The following is a 26,910-nucleotide window of genomic DNA, read 5'->3' as shown; positions in this document are numbered from 1 at the left end:
CTCATTGTCTTGGCAATTGAAACGTGTCTGTCCGTGGCTATGAGGTCGATGTGCATTCCCCTCGATTGTAGATATTCCACTGATTTTATAAATCCTAGTTTCTCCATGGCCACAGAGGATGTACATTGTGTTACCTGCACGACCACCGAACTCACAATTTTCTTACTATCCATGTCCTGAAAGTGGTAGGTGCAGTACTTGGCAGAAAATCCTGAATCGTTTGCCTTCGAATGTACTTGCTAGAGACAATTGTTCAATTTTCCAAGCATCACTAATGGCCGGAAACAGATAATCATTTTGGTATTTGTAGTACTGCGTTTTTGAAATGAAATGGAGTCCCACAAACTGAAAGAAAGACTTTAACTTTCTAAAACTGGAACCACTAAAAAGTGATGCAGCTGCACACAGTAGGTTGCCTGCTGGCAGTTTCCCCAGCATCGGTTGTGCAGACCATGAGAACGTATGATGTAATCTCCAGGCGGCATGTATTGTGACGTTACTGCCTTGTTTTTGACGAGTCACATGAATCAATGGCTTCCCACATACTTTCCCTCTGACGGAATGCCCACATTTCAGCATACTTATAATATCCATCAAACAACTGTCGAATACTATGTATTTGCCCTCTTTCATTAGACTGTCATCCTGCGTCAAAGTTGTTTCGGCCTGTGACGTTGAGGACATATCACCACATTTGAAAGAAATATCGCTGCTATCAAGTTCTGATGCGTCGGTGAATGTTGCTGCTGGTTCATTCTCTGTCATTTCAACATCTGTTAACTCAACATTGATGGGAGAATACAACAATGTCGACAGCCTTTTTGGTGGCAATTTTTTGGCGGGTGTAGATTGTGTGAATTGATCTGCGACTACTTCAGAGCTATCTTCAATACATCCAGTATCATGTTGTTGCGGCGGTGCGGTCGTACTGTAGCAATGGTCCAATACAGCTTTGCTGGATTCTCCGGACACATTCATTTCATGTTCTGGCCATTGGACATGAGCATCCCGAGTCTCAACATGCCGCGTCTGAATTAATTGTTCCTCCATAGTGTAAATGGTCTGGCAAGCAACATCTCACATTCGCTTCACTGTCTGTGTATGTATAGTTCGTAGACCCACGGGTAACTAGAGGACAGATTGGAAAAGGGATGTTCAGTTTAAACACAAGATAAAGTATAGTACAATTGACTGGAAAAAAACATAAATAGTCCCCAGCACAAAAACATTTCTAAAGTTATGAACTGTTTGTAATTAACCTTATTTTTGTTTCTTTTCTTTGCAACTTTTTTGACTCGACCTTCAACATCTGCACGCTGTTGCTCCGATACGTATCTGCATGTCTCCCCTTCCTCTTGCTCTGCAACGACTATATTTTCTGTATCCGCAGAGACGGCACGGATTGAGGCTCCATCGACTCCCTGAAACATAGTATTTTCATTACTGTGTATCAAAATATTGTTAGCATAAAACACACGTGAGGACGAACACACATGTACATCTCAATAGCCAAACACAATTTAAACATTGTGTGGAACAATCAAACGACAAGAATTCGAGCTGTGATGACCTAGTTCGATTGAGCTGTCGGTATCCATACCTCTGGCTCTACATGGACTGCCAAAAATGATTGTATTGAAGAGGAGGCATCAGCAACTCCCTGAAACACAGTACTTGCGTTAGTATGGTTTTCAATATCGTAAACATAACACACACTTGGGGTCGACGGCACATGTACAAATAAAGAGATAACCACAAATGTTGCATTGTCTAAAAGAATCAAGGAATATTTAAAAATGATCAGATTTAATCGACTTATTTCTCCGATTTCTTTACATCTGCATCATCCAAATGGGACCTTGTGATTGTAGTGGAAGCTCCATCATCTCCCTGAAACACAGTACTTGCGTTAATAGGGAAGAAAGTATAGCAAATGGAATCACGTTATATGATCACGCTCGATAGAGCTGTCAGTATCCATACCTCATGCTGCTGAAGAATATCTAGGGCTGTTGTCAATGTGGTGCGCTCTTCCGAAAGCTGTTGCGCCGATTCGTATCCGCATGGTCCCGCTTCCACCGGAATTACTTGAATGTCAGGCTCCGCATCAAGTGCGTGGGTTGACGATTCAACAACTGCCTGAAACATAGTATTTGCATTAGTAAGGATTACAATATTGAAAACACAACACACGCTTGGGGTCGACCGCACAGGTACATATCAACGGCTAACCACAAATGAAACATGGTGTAGAACAATCAAACGACAAGTGTTCCAGTCCTGATGATCACGGTCAGTTGAGCTATCAGTATCCATACCTCGGGCTGCTGTAGAACATCTAGGGCTGTTGTCAATGTGGTGGACGCTTCAGCATCTCCCTGAAAGACAGTACTTGCATTAGTATGGATAACACTAATTATAACTGAAAACAAACACCAGGGGACGACAATTAGGGTGTATATCAATTGGAAAGCACTAACCAAACAATTGGTAAAATAATCACACGATACATACAAACTATTACTTGACATCATAAAACAAGTCTGTAGCGGAATAGCCAAGTATGATTACCTGATACGCTCTAGAAGTGGTTGATAACTGCGAGCACGTGACCGAAGTAGAATGTTCTTGCTTCAGATTCAAGGGATAGTCAAGAAGTTATAAAGGTAAATTATTGTTTGATAATGAAATGGCAATATTTAAAATTGCCATGTAAGGAGACAGAATACTTGAGTAATGCGCAATATAGCACAGTTGCCTGTGCCCATATATAGATTTCGTTTGTGGGTTATGAAATCTAAAAATAATATATTGATAAATGTCATTATTCAAAAAGCTATACACTCATATCAGTGTCAAAAGTATTACAAATTGTAAACAACACCTAAAATATCAATGAATCCATTCGGCCACCTACACACTACCGCAAGGCCTAAAGCTAAAAACGGACACTTGTCTCACCAGTGGCGAATTTTGGACGAATAGAGTGGGAATAGCGTTTGCGAGCAATTTTCATGTTGATCGCCGTTTATTCTTCTATGTTACCCAAGATGTGGTGTACATGTTCGAGGGAAAGTGCCGGCTGCAGATGCGGTATCGATCTCCCCTCTTGTCCTCAAAGACTTGTTGGACTCTACTTTCCAGCTCATCCAGTGGATATCCGCAATGTCTGACCCATTCTCTTATTCGATCAACAGTTTTCGGGAAAACATGCATTGTAGTGCCTTCAGATTTAGCATGGGTCTTCGAAGGGCAACCGCTAATCGAACAGGCAGGCATTGTTGAAAATTCTGAAAAGTAAATATCAAGATTATTATAAAACCTTGATGAATAAAAACGTCATAAAAAAGTAAATGAACCATACCATGCTCAATGCAAGGTTTGTTTTGGTCGCCGGAACTATACCAGTTCATCATGTGCGGCTTAGTATTTGCATAAGTTAGACATTTTTTAAATTATGTGACTAAACTCTGAACATGTGACTCGTCCCTTGGATGTTCTGTCTTGCACGAAAAGGAACCATGCTTACTGTATAGACTGGACCCCCGAAGGATGCAATTCGATGACAATTGACACAGATGAAAATAAATAGATCTATTGATAGCATAACAATTGAAACTCAAGTCAATAGCAATGAGACCAATGACCATTGCTCTATTGGGTACTGTAATAGCAAATAGATTGAAATGTAAAAATGACCGAAATATGACTAGGATACATGGCCTTAGCTTGACCAAAAAACAGTTGGATTCAGCAGGCCGAGCAGTATGTTGCAGGAGAACAGGTAGGTGGCCACAGGTAGCAGCACACTGACGAGTTTGCTCGAAGCGGTCACAGATAGCTCGGCGACAAGCAGATTAGCATAGATTTCAGTGCTTCTCAGGTAGAAGGTTCAGGAGTTGACTTGCAAAGCACAAAGATGTTCTCATGAGACATATCAAGTGATTTATAAAGTATTAGAAACAGGGATGTGTTTGTGAATGAATGACATGTGTATGTCGTGGTATTATGTTTATTGCAGGGGGGCGGCCTGCCTCAGGGGAGGCCTGCCTGGAGACACGGGGTCTGAGGAGGCCATTTGAGCGATGGCCTCTGGGCGTGGGATACCTTTTGAAGTGTACATGCTGTTTGGCACCTTGGCCGTTTGCGCCCGTGACAGCCCCCCATGCCAGCGCTCATCCCCGGGTGCGAACCGCCTTTGATAGAGGGGGTGGGATGGATGGGCCTGGGGCGTGCAGATAAGGCACAGGAAGACTGCTGAATGGAGACACACTTATGTGGATTGCAGGGGGGCGGCCTGCCTCAGGGGAGGCCTGCCTGGAGACACGGGGTCTGAGGAGGCCATGTGAGCGATGGCCCCTGGGCGTGGGATACCTTTTGAAGTGTACATGCTGTTTGGCACCTTGGCCGTTTGCGCCCGTCACAGCCCCCCATGCCAGCGCTCATCCCAGGGTGCGAACAGCCTTTTGGCGTGCAGGCAAGTGTGTGGGAGCGAGGGGCCATCAGGCCCCTCTCATCCTTTACTTCTCAGTAGAAACTCGTACCAAGTGCCTCCAGTAGTGGGTTCGCCCCTTTCCCTTATGTGATGTTAACTTTGCATGACATTCGCGTAGATGGGAATACTGAGCAGGACACGGGGCATCCATTTTTGTACCCCCTTTCCACTCCATTTTGGTGACCAGGCCTCACTGCGATAGTACAGCGCGCAGAGCACATGGCCCACAGCCTCGTTCCCACTCTAACTGGAAAACTCCAGAGGTATTTGCAACAGCTAATAAATGTAACACATCACTCTCTGAGATCACGGTCCTGCATGTGAAACGGCCTGAACCAAGCACATGGCTCGTTCATCTCCACAAACGTGTCCTTGCCCACGCACCCTCGCCAGTGGAAAGTTACTGCCATTCTGACCCTGTGTCCCTGCAAGGTATTCTCTTCATGTGCCAGAACACTGACCACGCCATGATGCCCACCTAGCAGATCCCCAACTAACATTAGACCCCTACTGCAGTATATCGTTGCCTATCAATAACAAATGCCACATATCAGAGATTCTTGTGAGCACAGACCCACACTTCAAACAGTGTATTATAGTGGTCAAGACCCTTGACCTAAGGCCTGTATAATCCAATGTTAATTGATAGTATTGATATATGTGTGACTTTTTTATAGACATAACCGACTGAAAGACTTTGAACAAGTGTTATGTAGTGCATGCATTATTGATAATATATTATGTTGGCTTAGATAGTGACCACCCCGTTTCACAGCGACCTGAACTTCACCCATTCCGAGCACAGATGTCTGACGTCCATCCTTGAATGGAGACACACTTGATTGATTTAAAAAATCGAAACAACCGTTGTTAAAATATATGCAGTGTTTTATTTTGTAGCTTATTTTGATGACACAAATACAAAACTTTACACATTGTACAGTTCAGGATGCAGCACAGCGAGAGAAAATCCCCTGTACTGACCGCTGTCACTCGGGAACGTTTCTCTTATGGCACGAACGGCACAGGCGGTTATCACTCTTCGAACGCGGTGTCCAAGCCTCCCGTGAAGCCAGCATGTAAAGGAACGATAGGCCACCAGCCTGTACCACCTGTGAAAAGGAACGAAACAAACTTTTTTTAAATGACCAAGATAAGTTTAATAAACGTTTGTTGTCAATGACAATTCTTGTAACTAATGGCATTCTGCTCGGACAAATGCTATCTAGACACTGCACACTATTGAAAGACTTTTGTGCGTTACAATGATATATATATGTAATTTTGGATATAGTAGAAGACCATGAAATGGGAGTGGCATGACAAGTAGAGTATACTTACTCGTTACTCGGATTACGAGGACGAACAGTTGCGCGAAGTTCGTGCATAAGCACCATCATTATCCTCAACACGGACCGTGTGAGGCAGGCTGCCCTGAAGTCTGGCAGCTCGGTGATGCATTGCGGTCGTAGCTCGCCTTCCGAAATGTAGGCCACGCATCCCGAGTTTTCACAGCAGCAGCAGTTCTCATCCTCGGTTGGCATTAGCTCGCACCGATTGCATGTGCACAAGGTGGAAACACCGTCCATGCGACTAGGTCCAGGCTCTTCAGCTGTTAAATCGTCCTCCCAACTGCCGTCCGAAGACCCACCGTTTTCGCGTGTTTCCCTTTCCAGTAGTTCCTCCTCGGTATACTCGGGCTCGTACATGTAGGGCATTATTGTATCCATTGTGTGTTACACAAACTAAAATAATTGATAGCGGTGGTACTGGTATCTGTTCACACGGGCTACAAGCAACGAAGGTAGCTGACCAGAGCACAGAAGCGAGTCATAGAATACTCAAAGTAGCACAGAGAGAGGAATGGAATCGGAAATCTGCTGCTGTGTGTTGTGAACCGGTCTGTTTATGCTTATTGAGGAAAGAGGCGTCCTGACATTTCCATGGCGACACATTAGCTGAAGGGCAGCGGATGTTGACACGAGACGTCCTTTGGCGTTGTGAAATGGGCGGTACGCGTCTGCTGATGACAGGCTCAGGGGCGGGGGATATGATTTAGTGCCGCAAAAGCAGGTCAGCCAGGGCGATGGGGGGGAAATGATAGGATTATCACAAAATGGCAGCTCCCAGGTGCCTGTTTTCACGTGCGTTTAATGGACAAAAACTCAGGTAAGGTCCATAGGAAATTCTTCTAAAATCGAGCGATTTAGGCTTAAAAACACATGGCCGACCCATAGGGGCAATAAAATGTTTTGACCGAACCATTCCTTTAATTGTGAAAGCCAAAGACATTGCTGAAGTTAGTTTTTTTTTAACATTGAAAGATTGAGAATAAGTGCATATTGACTGTCTTTAACTTGGGGAAGGTAACCCCGAGACTTTAGTTGAACTTTCTTGAACTTAGGGAAGGGGATCTGAAACGCAATCTAGGAGCTGGAAGAAGCTGAAATCCTTATTTCGATCACTATTTCTTTTATTGCAGACATCCCTGCACATTGTTTAGCTTTAGTTGTGAGGGCAAGGATATGTTTTGGACACAGGCAGACCTTTAAATTGAACTTTCTGACTCAGATTTTCCTTAGTTTCTTTAAGGTAAGGCAATCCCACCTTAGTATAGGGCAATTTAGGTCTTCATCCATCCTGACATTTGAGTTAATAAATCAATTATATTTGAACTTTGAAACTGTTGTGTGTGTCTTGCTTTATGTTGCCTTCACAAATGTTGTCAGGAGTGGGATGCGGCTCAACCGATACAAGTTGGGGAGCCCTCAAAATCGAAAAGCTAAGTGCCAGAGCATCAGACCCCCGAATGGCCACAAAGGGGTTGATTGGGTTTGATATTTGTAGCAGTAGGGATGAGATTATTCCTCCAGGCGAAAGAAGACTGATACCCACTGATTTAATTTTAATTCCACCCCCTGATACATACATCAGACTAGCACCCAAATCCAGACTGGCAAGGATGTTTGGAATTGATGTGATCTCTGTAGTAATTGATCCAGACTTTCGAGGTGATGTTAAGGTGTTGTAACAAAATCACAGGAAGGACCCATTCCAAATTTATCAAGGGGATAAAATTGCTCAAGGGTTGCTTGAGAAAGCAGTGTTCCCTAGGGTTAAGGAAAAATCGGGGAAGGAGAGAACAGGTAGAGGAAATCGAGGCTTTGGTGAAGCTGATGAAACATCTGATCGCCCTCCCAACCTTGAACCCTGAAAAGCTAAAGAGGAAGCACCCGAGACACTTCCAGACTTAGCCTTAGCCCAAAGAAATGACCCCTTGTTAGCTGAAGCATTTTTACAAGTCCAATCGGAGCCCGTGGGTGGTGAGAAAGGGGGGGCCTTTTTTCTTTTTGAAAAATTGACTTCTATATAGAGGAGACACCACTTCAGAGGGCTTGGTAAAAACGCAGTTGGTGGTCCCTAAAAGTCACAAGCACGTGGTCCTAGAGATAGCCCATTCACATCTGACGGGGGGGCCATCTAGGGTAGTCCGAAACTCGGGCCCAACTACTGAATACATTTTACTGGCCCGGAATCCATACAGGCATCAAAAATTATAGTCAGGCTTATGAAATCTGCCAGAAAACTAGCACTCATATACAACCACCAGTACCCTTAAATCTGCTACCAATAATTGAGTTTCCATTTTCACAGATTGTTATGGACATTGTAGGACCCCTGGAAACTTCCAAACTAGGAAATGAATACATTCTGTTCATTGTAGACGACGCCACACAAAATCCTGATCCTTCCTCCTAAGAGCCAACACAACAAATCCGAAACACCTGCTCCCTTTCTTTCCCCCGAGTACGGTTTCCAAAGTAGATATTAACTGACCAGGGCTCTACTTCCGTGAGCAAGCTTAAGGGGGGAAGTTAAACAACGATTGCATATCACCACACTACGAACATCAGTGTATCATCCCCAGACAGATGGCCATGTTGAAAGATTTAATAAAACTCTAAAAACTATATTACGGAGGTTAGTGGAACAGGATGGTAAGAACTGGGATCAATTTATACCATGGGCTTTGTTCACAGTTAGGAAAACCCCTCGGGCATCGACAGGATTTTCCCTGTTTGAACTCCTTTATGGACGAGAACCCTGGGATGTCCTGGATATGTTGAGGGAAACGTGGGAGGAGAGAGAGCAAGCCCCAATTCTACCCCCCCCAAACTGCAACTAGGCTTAAAATACATATGACGGCTGTTAGATCTTTGGTACAGACTCGCATGGTGTGAGAAACCTGAGGGTATTCTCCCAGGCAGACCGCGGGAAACCGTTATTCAGGTGGCCTGGGAAGGCCCGATATTCTCACACTAACCCTAGGAGCAGACAGAAAAGAGAGGATCACCTGGATTGGGGAGCCTGGGGTTGTGATCTGGGAAATAACCCAGGTGAGATGCAGTATTGTACCGGGGGGAAAAAGGAGGAGAGGACGAGATACCTGAGGCCTTTGTAGGCTGTAATGTATCTACCCCCCTTCCTCCCATCAAAGCTCTCTTTCCCAAATGTAACAAATCCCCTAAAATCCCAAACCCAGTTACATCCAGAAACCACCTCTCTCAGAATTCCTGCTTTTCCATGTCTTACCCGAATACTCCCAGTCATTCCCTTTCCCATCCCTCTGATTATTATTTCCAGCATTCCCAACCTGCTCAGATAAAACACTACAGTTTGCACAAACCCCCTTGTTTATTTCATGATAATAATCCTGCTCATTCCCGTTTGCTTCACAAACCCAACCAATCTCGCCCTTCTGAATTTAGCAACCCGCCTAGGATGAAGAATATAATTTCCCATGACAAAACCTCCCCTTTTGACACAAATACTTTCACACAACACGGAAGACAGCGGACTAACACCAGAACCATTAACCTGACATGTCCCAATACGAAGGTCAGGCAAAGGCCGGCAATTGACCGGAATCACACACACCTGACAGCCCTTTCCCTTCCCCAAAGGGATAAAAGGTGGAGCCCAGGAGCACGGGACGAGCAAGGCAGACCACATGACGTGAGAGCTAAGTCAGCACAGCAGTTTAAGAGGAGGAGAAAGACACCACATACCAAGAGGGTGACAAGGAGAAAAGCGACCTTGCCCTTTCCGACCAAGGTCTGTGAAACCTCTGCAGATGGAATCATTGGACTGCGAACACTAGCCAGCGTGTGCTGCAGGACATGTCAGTGGTACACGAGACCCTCCTCCGCTGATTACCAAGCCGGGGAGAGACGTTTCTCTCAGTGGTACCAACCTTGACTCCAAGGAGAAAGAAAGGCAAGCGGTTCATCACAGCCGGTGAGTCGAGCGGAGACTTGATAAGAAACCGAACTGTGTTGAACAAAAAGTAGCCAACGGCTAATTTGAACTTTGAAATAATTAAAGATAAGATTGAGGGGGGAAAACCAGAAACAGAGGAGTCCGGCACCATGTGGGTACTCGCGCAGGAAACGCTGGGTGATTACCCAATGGTAGACACTACTGTAACCAGAAGGCCTTGGGAAAAGGTGAAAAGAGGTCAAAGTGGTCATACAGGGGTCTTGTAAAATCCTCTGTACCGTCGAAAGTCTTTGACCGACAGATGATTGTCAAGCAAAGGGAAAGGAATCCCACTTGCTGAAATTAGTCCATGAACAGTGTGTTGACAGGAGTGAACCCGACCGAGGGAAGTCCACAGTGAACTGTTTTGCAAAAGTATGCAAGAGTGAACCTGGCAGAGGGAAGCAGACAAAAAGGGGCAAAGACTGAAGAACTGTTTAAAAAGACATTAAGATTCATGAATGCAAGAAGTATAGTAAGACCAGGGGAAGTGGATTATCCCCCTTGGCATTTGGATCCGAGCCTGACCGAGGGAGATCCAGGGGTGAAAAGTGATCACCCAAACTCCATTTGGAAAGGAACTCTTTGTTTGTTTGTTTTGTTGTTCAATAGATCAGGCCCTCGAAGACAAGAGACTTTTTATCAAAAAGAGACTTAACCATCGAAGAACCTGAAAGCTGGCACGGAACTGTCAGCTCGTGCTCGGAAAGCCTGATCGTGTACTGTGCTCAGGAAATCCACCTTGTCCTGTGCTCAAAACGTGGGGAAGGGAGACCCCTGGCAATCACATCCTGGCTTATTATTTATGAACACTTCTTTCTTTATTTAAACCCTATCCCACACTCTGTCTGTAATTATTTGTAAGGATTTGGCAATCGATTTGTTTTAGTATAGGCCTTTTACTTTGACAAGACGCCACGAGGGGTGCCTTATTTTTCGTTTGATGGTTGGAGCTTGCTCCCATCTTAGATTTAGGTTTAGGTTAGGCGTTTTTCCACCCTGCATTTACAGTTTGATAAACACCCTTGAACTGTGATCACTTGTATCTGTCGTTACTATTGTGACCATTATTTCCTTACAATGGTTAAAGCACAGGAACAACAAAAGACCTCCTATGATAAAACAGTTTCTTTAATGTCCTTTTCCATAGTGCAGAAGGTGCTGATACTATTGCCCACTTCTGAAAATAAACATTTATCTAAGTGGCATGGACAATATGAGGTACTGAAACAAATGGGTCTGTGTAATTATAAGATCTCACAACCGCTGTCTTAAAACCCAAGTCTACCATATGAACTTGTTAAAGGAATGGAGAGAAAATCCTTCGGAATTCCAGGCTGTAACATTATCCTGTCTATTACCAGCAGACACAGATAACAAAGCCTTAATTTCCCCCTGACCTTAGTAACAGTCAAAAGCAAAACCTGTATGACCTTATAAAACAATTCACTGGCGTGTTTAGAGAGGAGCCTGGAAGAACGAAGGATATTTATCATCATAGCCACACTCCCGTAGGCAAAATGGTACTTTTAAAACTTTAGCGATTACCCGAAGCTAGAAAAGATACCATCATCCAGGAAGTTAAAAACATGCTTGAGGCTAACATCATCGAACCTTCAAATAGTCCTTGGTCCTCCCCTATCGTGTTGGTGGCAAAACCCGATAGAGGTTGGAGGTTTTGTATGGACGTTTAAAAAGGTGAATGCCATCTCAGCCCTTGATGCTTACCCAGTGCCCCGTATCAACGATCTGATCGACCGGCTGGGTAATGCTGTCTACCTTTCATTAATAGATCTAACAAAAGGGTATTGGCAAGTTATGCTGTGTGGACCTGATCAAGAGAAAACTGCCTTTTCTACTCCCATAGGATTGTTTCATTTTAAAGTCCTGCCTTTTGGTCTAGCTGGTGCTCCCGCAACATTTCAGAGGTTGATGGATACAAACTTACAGCCATGCTCAGATTCGTGCAGAGCCTATATAGATGACATTGTGATAATTAGCAAGACATGGGAAGATCATTTGTACCACCTTTACACAGTCATGAGAGTGTTGAGAAAAGCAGGGTTGGCTGTTAATTCCAGAAAATGCTAACTGGCCCAATCTGCGGTAAAGTATTTGTTTATTTTTCTGTGTAATGGTACTGTGCAACTACAGCAAGAGAAGGTGAGAGCTGTTCGTGATACCCCCACTCCAAAAACAAAGAAAGATCTGAGGGTCTTTTCGGGACTAATCGCTTACTACTGCAGGTTTATTCCAAATTTCTCCAGCAAAACATCAAGATTTACTGACAAATTGAAAAACGCAGAGCCCCAAAAGATCAGATGGGAAGAGGAAGACGAGATCTGTTATACGACCTTGAAGCAAGCTCTATACCAGAGCCCCATTCTGAAAGTAACAGAGTTTACTAAGGAATTCATCCTCCAGACTGATGCTTCCTTAATAGGGTTATGAGCTGTCTTATCACAAAACCACAACGGTTTAAAACATAACATTTTGTACATCAGTCGGAAACTGTTCCCCAGGGAGAAAAACGACTCTGTCATTGGGTTGGAGGCACTGGCAATCAATTGGGCAGTGATACATCTGAAGTACTACCTCCTGGGTTGTACTTTTCACTTAATAACAGGCCACTCCCCTTTGGTATGGATTCGTCAGAGGAAGGAATCCAATCCTCTGGTAATGCAGTGGTTCTTGAACCTTCAACCTTATTGCTTCACAGTAGAACACCAGAAGGGCCGAGATCAAGGTAACGTGGACGTCCTCTCCCTTTTTCTCTGTGCAGCACCCCGGTATAACCTGCATTGGGGAAGAGTATGTGAGAAACCTGAGGGTATTCTCACCGCTACTCCCCCTGGATCCTCTTCTCAGGTGGCCAGGGAAAGGCCATCGCTTTTGGATCCTGACCCTGGGGTGGAGAAGCGAAGGAAGTTCACCTGGGTGGCGGGTCAGTGGGGATTGGGAAGAGGGTATCCACAGGTGAGGCATGGTACCCCGTTTCCCTTATGAGAACCAACCTAACCCTCCCCTTTCCTTTATGGGCTATTGCAAAACATCTCCCCTCGTTTCCCCTCATTCAACCATCTATAGTACTGGGACGAGGAAGAGGCGCCTATGAGTAGTGAACACTAGTATGTAATTTCACCACTCTAGTACTGAGATGATGAAGAGGCCTGCAGAGTGTTGTTAAGGTCAGGCATATCCCAAGTTCTCCTCCAATTGCAACCAGGCAATTATAATTTGGAACTCACATCTGCAACTTGTCAAGTGGTTGCAGGTGTATAAGAAGGGAGGAGACCAGCAGCAAAGAGACCAGCAGGGAACCCTGTATGCGAGGAGGCAGCCGTGGCGAGTCCTGCTCAGGACCAGGACGCCGGCAGATGGCCCCAAGGAACTGTGGAGCTGAGGGTCAGGCGGGCCGCAAGAAGACCACAGGTGTCGGAGCCTCCATGGTCGGATATAGATGTCACAATGGTCTGTTATATCCTCTTCTTCAAAAGAAGATTCTGTCTCTCCTCCCTCCCCTTTCTCCTCACCTTTACCTCTCCATGTGGTTTCTGGCTGCTTCTTCCCTTTATGTCCAGGCTTCTCCTTTTTTTATGTAGGTAAGGGCACCCACGAGGGACGCCACAGTGTCACCGTATAGGTGAGCTGTGGGCAATCCTCCGTGGTGGCCAAAAGGGGAAAAAGCCTGAGGCACAAAAAAGCCCAATGAAGATCACACGGATGGGAGATAGTAAGTCCTTGATTCACGAGCAGGCACTGAAGCACACTACCAGTGAGGATCCTGAAGACCGAAGGCAGGTAAGGGTTAGTACACAGGTAGGCTGAGAAGGAACGGAAGGTATGAAGAAGCAATCCGAGGGCAGGCGAAGGTTTCTGGTACACAGGTAAGCAGAACAATGTTAGTGGGCGAACTAAAAGCAATCCAAAGGCAGGCGAAGGTTTCCGGTACACAGGTAAGTAAACAGGGATGAAAAGACAGAAAGGGCAGCAAGAACGAGAATGGAGAAGGTAAGAGAAGACTGGGTAGGAAAAGAGGAGCTGGAGGAAAGTCAAGCGGGAGGGAAAAGAATATCAAGCGGCAGAAGGCAAGATGGGTGGGAGACGACAAGGCAGAGGGACAAAAGGCAGGCGGGTGAGACCGCAAGGCGAACACGGGAGCGCAGGCAACAACAGGAGGAAAAACCTAGGTACGTTGCAACGCATCCAAAAACTGGAAGTGGCTGTATTTACAACCGCCGCCGGGCGCAAAGCAAAAAAGAACTAGACCTACACACAACGTTGCGGAGAGCGTGATGGAACAATCAATGGCGGACCTCTCTTCCAGCGGTTCCATACACGCCATCTCCCCCAGGTCGTGACAATATGCAGCCAGAGCTGCGGGCGAAGAAAAGGAAGCAAAGTGACAGACAGCGTCCGTGGAGAGGAAGCCTGCTGCCGGCGAGAACTGGAGAGAAACTGAAGTGCGACAATGGCTCGCGGGTGAAGGAAAGCCAGCAGGCGGAGCCAAAAGCGAATGCACAGTTGCCCGGACAGAACACCAGGGCCCGGTGAGTGAAGAGGGAAATTCACTTGAGCCGGGGCACTCCTGGGGGCTGTGGGGAAGCGAGGCTAATCCCGAATGAATGAAACAGCATGTGCACAATGAAACAAACCTGAAGCCACGAGTTGGGAGCAAATTAAGGACAATATTATGCAAGCGGCAAAGTAAACCAATTACAAAGATTGAATACCGAACTGAACGAGAACATTTTGGCAAAGCTTCGACCTGATGACAAATTAATGTGAAATTCAGATATTGCCTAATTGAAAATGAAATACGAAAGAATAAAGCAAGTATGGAAGTTTGAGAGAGAGTATGACAGCAAGGTGGTGAAGGAACAGAACCACCATGATGTGAACTATATATATATATGAATACAGTGTGGCAAGGATATGTGACACATTGTGGCAAAGCCACGAGGCTGACAATGAGAAGTCAAGTGACTGTGAACTTTCACATAAAGCCAAGAGGCAGACAAGGAGAAGCCAAGTAAGTGTGAACATTCAAACAGAGGCAGATACAGAAGAACCTGTGTGGTCTAGAGAGCCTAGGGTTCCGGGTTGCATGACCTGTAATGGGTGGACCGTGTGGTTTGACAACTGCGCATAGACCAGGGAACCCTCAATTGTGAAAGCCAAAGACATTTCTGAAGTGAACTGTTTTAAATATTGAAAGATTGAGAATAGGTGTAAATTGACTGTCTTGAACTTGGGAAAGGGAACCATGAAGATTTGTGGAAGTGTCTGAACTTGGGAAAGGTAACCCCAAGACTTTTGTAGAACTTTCATGAACTTAGGGAAGGTAATCCCGAGACTTTGGTGGAACTTTCTTGAACTTGGGAAAGGGAGCTGAAAAGTAAGCTAGGAGCTGGAAGAGCTCCGAACTTTATTTCAATCACCATTTCTTTTATTGCTGACATCCCTACACATTGTTTAGCTTTAGTTGTGACGGCCGGTATAGGTTTTGGTCACAGACAGACTTTTAAGTTGAACTTTCTGACTCAGATTTTCCTTAGTTTCATTAAGGTAGCGAAATCCCACCTTAGTATAGGGCAAGTTAAGTCTTCATCCATCCGGGCATTTGAGTCAATAAAGCAATTCTGTTTGAACTTTGAATCTGTTGTCTGTATCTTGCTTCATGATGCTTTCACAATCCCTGGTTTGTATCAATTGATTCCTATCCCACTCTGACACCATATGTGAGGGATCAGAAATGTGAGGCGGACAACTTTGTGAAGATTTTTCACAGTATGCCATGTGATTAACTTCAAAGGTTGTATACACACCTCACCATCCCTAACACTGACGAGGATTTTCCTGCCTAAAATAAACTAAAGGAAACCTACTAACAAAAGCTTTATGTCCCTTACACTTATAGACACAACATTTCAATATGGTAATATATGGCAAATCAAAATAACGCATATAACATTTAGATCCCCAATCTGATAACCTTTTCTCCTTCCATTCTGGGTGAATTCCCCTTCCCCATATTCAAGCAGCATTCTGTTCAACAGTTCCAAAGAATAAGGAAAATCCTGTCTTATGATAAAGTTCTAATTCAGTTCATTTTGTTCCAGCTTGACAACAAAGGTTCCAATATAGTTCTGTGTGTTCCAACGTGACGACAACAGTTCCAAAAGTGTTTCACAAGGTTTTCCTCTTTTCAGTTTTGACAAAAGAGCTCAAAACAACTTCTCCTAGATCAAGAATGCTTTCTTGTTTCATTAGAATCAACAAAAATGTCTTTAAGATTTATTTCTGCAACAGTTCACAAAACACTTGTTTCAATAATGTTGGATAATTTTGCAGCAGTTTAAACGACACTTGCTTCAGTGATATATTTTTGTCAGGATGATTCTGTAGCACTTCACGCAACCATCTTAGTGGTTCTACCACTTTTTCTTTACGACCGACACTTCAACACCACAATACAGTACTTCATCGACTTCCACCTGGTCTACTTAATTGCCAAGCCTACTACTACAAAGTTCTCTGTTCTGGTGTACTCTCCTACCAGAACAGTACAAAGGCTACATAGCCATCTGACCTGAAGTACTCTTTTGCCAGGCCAGAGTAAACTACTAACTGCAAGTACCTCTGTGGTAAAGGTAATCTTCCAAGAGTTCATCAATATTGGATGTGTCTACATTCAACACTTGTCTCAGTTATATATGTTTGTCAGAAATGATTCATACAACCATATTAGTGGTTCTACTACTTCTTCTTTGCAACATTTCGCCACCAGAGTACTTTGTCAACTTCCACCTGGTCTATTCGCCTGCCAGGCTGACTACTACAAGGTTCTCTGCTCTGGTATGCCAGAACAGAACAAAAAGACTTCACAGTTCCCCGACCTGGTGTACTTTCCTACCAGGCCAGAGTTATTTACTAACTACATCAACTTTAAGAATCTCCTCAGGGAAAACAAGAACCACACTGATGTGGTTTGTCACACACTTGTGATTGCTCTATGCAATGCAGGTTATGCTCCACTCCTTCTGAATAACCTCTACCAGAAGGCCAGCCTTCCTGCCACTCTTGTTTCCCCTTTCTTCCAACAAAGCACTGTGAACAATCTTCATCTATCAAGTTTACCCCTCTTTGTCTTAAGCAACATTGTTCATAATAATTCTGTTGTTTTGTTGCTCTTTCTCTGAATTGCTAGTAAATAAAAAGGAGCTTGCTTAAGAACCACTTCCTCTTGACTTGGATACTGGGGTTTATGGTTATCTTTCCTTAATGTCACTCCCTCTTGACTCTGGGAATGAAGAACCACTTCCACTTGGCTTTGGTAGTAGGGGTGATGGTTAGCTTTCTTTAATCATTCCCTCTTGGCTTTGACAATGATAGTTCTGATAGTCTTGTTCAAGTTTTGTCCCCTTTTTATATTTGTACTTCACTTGCTCCTTTCAACAATAACCAAAACATTCCATTGTGTTCACAATGTTTCTGTTATTCACAACTGGCTCCTCAATACCAATTTGATAGTCAAATTTGGGGTTAAAGGCTAGCGTTCGCTAACTGACCGTTCCTAGGTTTCCATTTATAGGCAAACTCACCGGTTTCTTTGATCGCCTCTCTGCAAAATGCTGCTGCTGCCTCTTCTCCTGCTTCAAGGACTCCGGCCCCCTTTGGTTACTCTCCAACGGGGCACACTGCTTGGAAAAGGAGCTTGCTCTGCCCCTGTGGCACTCTAATGCCCGCCAGCCACCCGGAGGGAACAAACATACCCTCTCTGAGGAAACAGTTCACCACGGCACTGCCTCCCGCTGCGTGAACTTTGCAGTTTCGAGCGCCTGCTCTGATAGCTCTCTCAGGACCCGGCTCTGCATTCATACTGGTCATGGTCCCAGCAACTCCTGCATTCAACAACGGCCACTCACAACTGCTTCTGCTGGCCCACACCTGAGGGGGTTTAAAATATCACCCAGTACCTCTCAGGTGTGGGTCATTAACATCAATTAACTGCAGATGTCAGTTTTGTGCCTCTGTTTCCCTCTTCTTTGTCATAGTCTTTTGAGTATTGTGGGGCTTGAAGTCCACAATGTTCAAATTCACTTCTTTTCATGACAATACTCTTTTTTAACTTCCCTTCTATCCTTATTTACATTCCCTAAAGGAGTATTAAAAGGATATAATGAAGGTTTTTGATTTACAGAAGAATTCGATTTTTCCAAATCTATATTGCTAATATTTGGAGTTTCATTTTCAACCTTCTGTAAGTCATAGGAGTTTTCATCTTTGGGAACGTCCATGACCTTAAAAGGGGCTTTCTTCTTCCCAAGGCATAACTGTTTAGGATGGTTATTATCCCCATTGATATAATTAATTTGGGAAGTTAACAGCTCTTTCTAACAGCAGGGCATTACATATTTCGGTATCACTGATCTTTCTTTGCTCTGGGAAGATAAATACTGTGTCTCATCCAATGGAGTCCTCCTATTAGCCTGAGACCCTTCTCCTCCCAGATAATCCCCCAGCTAACACCACCCTAAGGGTCGGGATCAGGAAGCATCTGCCTTTCCCTGGTCACCTGGGAGGAGACTTTAGGTAGGGCTTTTGTGAGGACGCTGCAGGATTCATCACAGTGGCCACTCTACTTTAGCTTATCTGGCCGCGAAACTCCACATCTCTGGAAGGTCGAGGTTCACCTGTAGTTTGTAAATTCCACGATTAAGCATTCCATACCTAAAACATGCCCTTATACTGCCAAGTACTTTTCAGTTGCTGTGTCGCAGGTATGGAATGGCCTGCCCTCTCTATTAATTTGCTATTAATCTGCTCCCCACTTTTGGCAAATCCCTTAAAAAGCACCTGTTTTCCTGCGTTTATTCTTACCGGCAAGTTTGGTATATAGCTCTACCTCGTTTCTTTCATTATTTTTGCTGTTTACAATTTTGTTATTTTTGTTTTGATTGAACATTGTTGTTGTCCAGATGCTGTATTTTGGAATTTTACTGTACAGTGCTCCATTTCCTTTGGGACAGGATCTGCTTTATAAATGTTATTAGCGAATAAACTGAAGGACTATTACCAGAGATGCTAAACTCATGACAGGTCCTACGCAGATTTGAGGATGAACAGGGTCCAGAGCTGCAAGATCATTAGAGTGTTTACAACATACACACATCATAAAAAGTGCTTTTCAGATGATATCTCAAACTGCATACATTTCACAAATGAGCTGCTAGCTAGTGAGGGACAATTTGGAAGGATTGTGGGATGTGACTGGGTCGGAGAGTTGACCCATTCAAAAGGGAGTGGGTACTCCTCCCAGCCTCAGGTGGGAAACCTGACACAAATATTCCAAGAGCTAGTCCTGCCTCAGTGACGGGGTTGAGGGAATTGGAAGGGCCCCAGTCCATGTCCCTTCTTCATGTCACTGCATGCTTGCAACATGTGTCACTGTTGATCACCCGTGCCTGCAATGTCCAATTCTAGCCAGTTTCTTTCTCTTTGCCTCCTACAGTCTTAGCAGTACATCTGCCAACCAGTAGACGGACAATGAGTGAGACAGAAGGGAGCTGCAAAACTCCAAAGCATCCTGCACTGCAAACAGGTGGAACGAATGAGCAGCACCAAAGAGCACAGAACAAGGGACAGTTCGCCAGCTTTTCCAAGAATGTGCAGCAGGGCCCTGAGCAGTTCATTGATATCCATGAATCATTTGAAATGGCCATAGACCGTCCACTTAACTTCGAAAAGGCTGGCGATCGCCCTCTTTCAAACCAGCATGATCATCATCCAGAAAGCCACCATTATGAACTGGGACATTACATTGGATTTCAGTGGGCCACCATTGCCTCTCGACGGCTGACACGGGTACGAACAAAGGGTGGGGCTAAAAATCCCTTTTATGTGTTTGTCCACTTGTAACAAATTCCATGTCAAAAGGAAAGCCAGAGATAGATCATCAGTGGAGAGGGAAGGAGAGGATAAAAGGGGGAACAGGAAATAGGAAGTGTCGGATGACGTCAACGGAGGAGTAGGTGGACCAAGAGTCCAATCTGAGGAAGGAGAGGGTAGGAGAGCATGGATGAGAATTGCTATAGGAGTTGACACAGTTAGGCATTGGTTGGTGGGAAAAAGTGGTGCGTTGGTTTGAATGTGGTGCAAGGTGTGTGAGAGCGATAGGAGAGTAGGCAGTGAGTGGGGAAGTTATTGAGGAAGTGGAAGGACTGTATGAGATAGAAGGTGTAGGTGGAAAGTAGTAGTTTGGAGAGTGGTGCTGTATTAGTATTGTGGAGAGGGGAGTAGTAGTAGCAGTAGTGTTTAGAGGAGTGTAGTAGAAGTGTGGAGAGGGCTGTAGTAGTGTGTAGACTGCTGAGTAGTTGTAGTAGTTTGGATAGGCAAGTAGTAATAATGCAGGGGGTAGGAAAGAGTAAGAGTAGAGGTTGGTAGCAATCAGAGAAACATTGGAGGGAAAGAAGTTTGTGGGAAAATGAGAAAAAACAGAGAAAAGACAGTGACTGAAGTAGTAGAGTGGAGAGTAGGAAGTGGAGAGTAGGAAGAAGAAAGGGAGAGTGACAGAGGGAGAGGAACACCAGAGCATGGAAGGAAAGGACCAAGTGAGTCCCATGTATCTGAGGGTACCAATCATGACTTTGCATCACATTGGGGAATTAGATTAAGAACCACCTAGATTGTTCCCAGAGAGAGCTATAGAGAGATGGTGTTTGCTTTTATGTCATTACAGTCAGACAGTCCGCATTTTAGATAGGACGGGTTACCTATCTCTCGTGACAAACCTGGGGTTGTGGGACCCCTGGGTTAGGGAGGGATGGGCTGCTCTAGACAAGTCATAGAGAGACTGCTCTTAGTGTGCCCCTGTACTAATCTACAAATAGCCCTTGAACTGTCTTCTAAAGTTAGTGTTTTCTTTCAAGCATATGTGAAAAGGGTGACCAGCACAACAATACATTTGTTGTTGGAGTTTCCCAAGAGATCACTTTATTGTGGGTCGAGTTCTTAAAACTGATAATGAAGCCACAGACTGCTGGCACCCTTTAAAACTATTAATACTCCTGAAGGGGCACCATGCCTGAAGATTAAAACATTTAGCTAAATTACAATACATAGAATTATAGATGGCTATCAACTATGGGGGTATATTTCACCAAGGGTTTCTAATTGACATCTGGTTAACAACAAGAGCAAAGTTCGACTTCTCTGTGATGGCATTTGGAACATAGATGTAGACTATACCTCAATGCTGATAGTTGACTTTGTATGATTTTATGTTTGGTATAGCCCACTCCATCTCTTTTCCACATACTGAACTGGTCCCACCAGCCAGCTTTGTAAGCGGTGGCGATGGGTGGCAGAGAGCGACTACAGCCAAGATAAGAAAATAAACCACCCTACCGCTATGCCCCATCTCTCAACTACCTTGTATACTTCCTTCCTATCAACCAACATGAAAATATATAACTGGTGCTCTGCAACGCCACCCTCATGGGCCCTCTTGTCCTTTCCACACCACAAACGGGAAATAACCTTGGCAGTCTCCACCCTCCTGCCTTTTGTAAGCCCAACCGTATCCCTTCTGTAAATCAAAAATGAATGAAATACCCATTGTCCCCCCCACCCTTCCCCACCTGCCTCATTTTGTGGTTGTCCCCAAATGATGAAAAAAGGAAGAGCATCTGGCTGCCTGCCAACCTCCCCTACCTTAACTACCCCTCTGCCTCACACTCTGAGAGCTGCAATTCCGATTGCTCCCACACTGACAACAGCATAGGAGCCTTTGACCCCACAATAGCCACAAGTTTCACAAACTGTCAGAGGAGCCATGCTTGTACAGCTTGGGCTGTGGGCTTCTTCTGCTTCCCTCGGACCGAAGTGGCCCAGCGGTGGCAGAGAAAATGCTGCATACTGTGACGAATCCCAGGATGTCCTCACTGCTTCTATGAGAGAAGCCCCTTCCCATGAGGCCAGGGAGGTAAGGCCGCTACCCGATAGTCCCCATAGGGGTGGTCCTGAGCGGGTGGATCTCATGAGGTGGGAAACCCCGCTGTGGGATGAGGGACGACACCTTGGGTGATACGTGGTATTATTTCCCTACACCCCACCTCCCTCACCATATTACCCTGTACAAGATATAACCACACACACTTCCATGGATGTCTACAGAGCGGACAAGGACACTTCCCCAAGAAATACTGGGACGAGGAAGAGCAACAACAGCATAGTGAGGAATACAGACCTCACTACTAGGAAGAGGAAGAAGCATGGCTGCATATGGCAGGTTCCGCAGAACGAAGATGACTAGATGCCATAGAACGGCTAATGCTGTTTGTCTAATGGAAAGGGGCGAAGGACTGCCAAAAGAGTGAGGCCCTCCCAGTAGGAAGCGAGGGATTCGAATGTTGGAAGCTGTGCAGGAGAAGGGATGCTGAGAGCAGCGAGAACGGGATGCTTACCTGCTGGTGAAGGCATCCTTAGAGACTCAGTCGCAGACGAACGGCAGCGAGCAGCAGAAGCCTTAGCTCCCATCCAGTTAGGAAGCCTTGAGTGCGCGAAGAAGTCGAGTCAATGCAGAGCCGTTGTAAGCCGGGGAAGTAGCGAACCACCCACGAGCAACGGAGAAAACCTAGTAAGCACTCCAGAGAGGTCAGGGAGTCTGGGAGAGTTGATGGAAAGGCTAGAAGAAGGCAAGATCACGAATGTGAATCTGTGGCATGCAACGATTTACCATATCACGGCCTCCATGCCAGACCTCATAGTCACAGTAGAGTACACCAAGTGGGCTATGACCAAGAAGAAGGACGAGTAGTAGTAGTAGTAGTAGAAGTAAAATAAGAAGACTATACCCACATGAAGAGAGAGCCAAAGCAATCTTCATGTGCACAGTACCTGGCAGGAGAGTACACCAGGTTGGCTGTGACCAAAGACAGAGTAGTAGTAGTAGTAGTAGTGGAAACAAAACAAGAACACCACAATCAAAAGGCGAGTCTGGGATTTGCATGCACATGAGGAGAGAGCCAAAGCAATCTTCATGTGCACATACCTGGCAGGAGAGTCTACCAGGTTGGCTGTGACCAGCAAGCAGTAGCAGTTAAAGCAAAGAAAAAACACAGTTGGAAAATACACAGAAAGCAAATCCTTGGAACATCAGTGCAAAGGACCCTCATTGAACATTCGGAGGGCATGACAATCTGGGTGTAAGGTTGTCTTGGAACACTGAAAGAGGAAAGGTGACCATTGATCATTCAAGGGCCCGACAATCTGTGGGTATAGTTGTCTTGGAACACTGAAAGTGGAAAGACCCTCAAAGAACATTCCGAGGGCACGACAATCTGGGGATAAGGTTGTCTTGGAACACTGAAAGAGGAAAGCCTCTTGTTGAACATTCGGAGGGCTCGAAAACCTTTTTAGAGTTTATTTGTTGCACCCTTTTAGAACTTTGCTTTTGCAAGTAGAGCAGAACTTTGAGACTAAAGAAACTCCCTTTTACACGTTAGTTTCAGTTATAAGTGTGAGGTCTGGAAATAGGAATTTTGGACACGACGGTGGACTTGATTATTTTGACTATCTTGAAAAACACCATTGAATTTTATTTCGAGACAGGGAAACACCTTTTAGTATTGGGGTCAGAAAGGTGTTTCACCAACCCTATATTGTTTAATAAAAGTCTCTGATAACAATTATGCCAACTGTGTGTCAATCTTCTCCTACCACACTCAATACCTTTAACGCGAGTTCATATTAGGATGATGCATTTATTTCTATTTCGTAATTTATATTGTACAGACCAGGCAGAATGCAGGTGGAATGAAGAAAAGACAGTCTGAGCAAAACAACACTGAGCAGTATCAGAATAGATCATTGGAATAAATAGGTGTTCAGAGCCTTATGTAATTGCAATAGCGAAGTAATGTCTCAAAGCTCAAGAGGCAGAAAGTTCCATAGTCGTGGTCCGTATACAGAGAAACATCTGTCCCCTCTGTGGGCTTAACTGGAGGATGGTATTTTCAATTGTTTTTTGTCTTCTGATTTAAGTGATCTCATTGGTTGATAAAAATAAATTAAATTGACTGAATATGGTGGAGCAAGTCCATACATGCATTTATACATAACACATTAAAAGCTATTCTTTGACTCACTGCCAGCCAGTGTAGGGAGACACAGTGGTTTAATACTGGTGAAGATTTCGAGGTCTCTTGAGGTATTTGAAAAAAAGGATTTGTTATTGGTGTAAAATGAAAGCCATGCACAGCAGTCACTTTGATTGTACAGTTACTATATGCAGCAATGGAGCTAATGCAGCCTTCCAGAAATGAACTGGGAGCCTTAATAATTTGTATTGGTTTATGAGCATTTGGGTTTATATGGGAAGTGAGTAGGACAGAAAATATCTGGGATAGTTGCAGTCCACTACACAATGAAGAATGAAACCATTCACCTGCCCCCAAAGCCTTTATTTTTTTACTTTATCTTTTGTTAAGTGGCTTAATTGTTGCTTCTATATCTGAGGTCTTAAGAGAATAAAGCCCACACTTTACATGGCATTGGTGTTCCAATATGTATTGTTTTCACAAGGCCACGAGATTTGTCTCAATCTGGCTAAAAGCGCCATATCGGCTGATTTGTTTGTTTCAGTGTTGTAAGATGTTCCTTTTGGACTCTGAATGGTAGGACGGCAGGACGGAAGGTATTGGTGTTTTGTCACTACATGGACTTAAATAAAAATGAAAAACTTAAAAAAAACATGTTTTTCCTACAATCCCTCCAGCAATACCCATGACACTCTTGTTATTAATTGCCAGGTTCATTACATGAAGGGTTCAGACGCTTCAATGGACTTTCAAAAAGTTAGATACTTGACATTTCAAAGACAGGTCCTTGGTTCATCACTAATGCACAATCACCCTTGCTAACACACATTACAACAGACATGAGAAAGGGTGCTGAAAGGTAATTTTTTCAGCCAATGGCATTTCGATAATAGGCCCTGGGGATAGGGTTATCATTCACATAATCTATACTAATAAGAACATTTGCCACTTTCCCTGAATGAGCCTGGTTTAGGGAACGAGGGGAAGAGGAAATTAGTAGACCAGTCCAAGGAGACAAATTATTCATGATGCAAGTCATTCTGAAAACCTCTCCAAACAGGATTAACTAACCACCCACCCACCACACATGTACTTATCAATGATAAAGTTGAATATTATCTCCACCGAGTCCCACCTTGCTGATTTATAGTACAGCTTGGCTTGAAGTTCCTACTATTTAACCTTGGGAGTGAGAGCGGTACTCTGATTAACCAGGATCTTATTATTTTTTCTGCTTCTTTAGGTATCCTAGGTAGAGTGCCCCTATCCACCAGCTGTGTCCTTAGAAGAGTGCAGGGAGATGACAGCAGGAAGGAAAGGCGATCTCTGGAAGACGTAGCAGAGCTCCTGCGGAACAGAAGGTGCCAGCGAGTGGTGGCGATGGTGGGTGCAGGCATTAGCACCCCAAGCGGTATTCCTGACTTCAGGTAAACCCCTTTTTATCTGACATTTAGATGCCATCTGTAAGCCACGAGATTGACTTTTCCGAGCCGGGTTGTGCCTCTAGTAGCCAGATGGGGCTGTTTCATGCGGTTTCATTTATTATTTATAAAGTGCAAACACGTGGTAGCTAAAAGATAGCGTCAAGACACTGCAGATACAATTAATAAAGCAGCAACAAATAAATAGCACATAAACCAAATCACAAATCGAAATGAAATTGAGCTAAATTACAAAACAAGCGGTCAGTGAAGACTTGAGTAACCTGAATCAACAGCTTGGTTCTTAAGAGCTTTTTTAAAATAGCAAATGTTACCTGCGTCCACCTCTAAAGATTCCCCAACGAGAAAACCCCTACAGTTAGCAACCTTGAACTTGATCTCATGATCGGAATTGGACCAATGACATCTGACACAAGTGTATGGTTGCAAGGTCAGAGGGATAGGATATGTCGGGGGCAAGAATCATTGTCCAGAAAAGATCAAGTAGCATGAATCAGAAATTCAGAAGATAACCAGTTGAGGCCATTAATATGGAGGAACAGGTGATCATATAATTAGTGAGACACAAGGGTAGTGTGAGAAGCCTAGGGGTATTCTCCCATGTAGACCCCGGGAACCCTCTATTCAGGTGGCAAAGGGAGGGTCATCACTTTTGGATCCCAACCCTATGGGTGGACTAAGGAGGGAGGATCACCTGGGTAGGGGAGACAGGGTTGTGATCATGAGAATGCCCCAGGTGATATGCAGTATTGTAATGGTATAGTGGTGGAGGAGGCAGTCCCAGATGCCTTCATGGGGTATTTTGATTCCCATGACCCAAATCCAGGGAGCAGAATCCATAGATCTCATTCCATCTGTCATGACCATAGAAGGAGAAGGAAATGAGTTGATTACCTAAGAGGGAGAGGGAGGAAGGCCCCAGTAACACAAGATATGATAACAAGATCTATTCATCCTCTCTAAATCAGAGGGAATACCACCCAGAACCCTATACGCATAAGCCATTGGCAGACATAAAGAAGGGGACAACTTTCTCCTTTGGTTGAAGAACGAACTAGGAGATGTTCCTATACTCCTTGTTGATTACCTAATAAGATGACCAGAACTCTAAATCTTATTAAATCTCTAATCTCTTTCCCTCAAACTCAAGGGGGTATTTTCAAACTCGCTCCATCTCCCCCTCCCCATTTCCAACAAATACTGAGACGAGGAGGCAACTAAGATCAGTAAAGATTACCCTTAGGAATAAGGGAAACCTAGCCTAGAAAGAACTCAAGTTGTCCCACTAATAGTCAGGTAGGGTCAGGCATTTAGTAGAGACCATTCACACCTGATTCCATTTGACTTGTTTCTTTACTATAAAAGGTGTGGTCTTGCACAGATGGAAGAGCAAGTAGGGGAGTGAGTAGGAAAGCGAGTTGGGAGGAGAGCCGAGACACCGGAACTGCCCAGGACCAGAGGCCAGAGACCAGGATGCTGAGACGCTCAGAAGCTGCAGTTTGAAAGAGCAAAAGTATGGCGAGGGAGCATTGTGTACATGGAGCCAAGAAGA

The 26,910-nt window shown here is 44.5% G+C and overlaps 1 protein-coding gene across 5 annotated transcripts in view; it reads left to right on the top strand.

Moving 5' to 3' along the window:
• The window catches only part of SIRT3 (sirtuin 3), a 355,906-nt gene that overhangs the window by 167,171 nt on the left and 161,825 nt on the right, over positions 1-26,910 (top strand). For 4 of the 5 annotated variants that reach the window (XM_069623912.1, XM_069623913.1, XM_069623914.1 and 1 more), the window contains one exon: positions 25,160-25,343. In XM_069623912.1, the coding sequence (XP_069480013.1) occupies positions 25,160-25,343 (184 nt within the window). Of the gene's footprint in view, positions 1-19,328; positions 19,682-25,159; positions 25,344-26,910 lie in introns of all 5 variants that reach the window. The other variant, XM_069623916.1, reaches the window with a different exon arrangement.

Source organism: Ambystoma mexicanum, chromosome 11 (assembly GCF_040938575.1).
Source record: "Ambystoma mexicanum isolate Mex_15411 chromosome 11, UKY_AmexF1_1, whole genome shotgun sequence".
NCBI classification, from domain to species: Eukaryota; Metazoa; Chordata; class Amphibia; order Caudata; family Ambystomatidae; genus Ambystoma; species Ambystoma mexicanum.
Note: the sequence above shows the minus strand (reverse complement) of the source record. Positions and strands in the feature narration are given on the sequence as shown.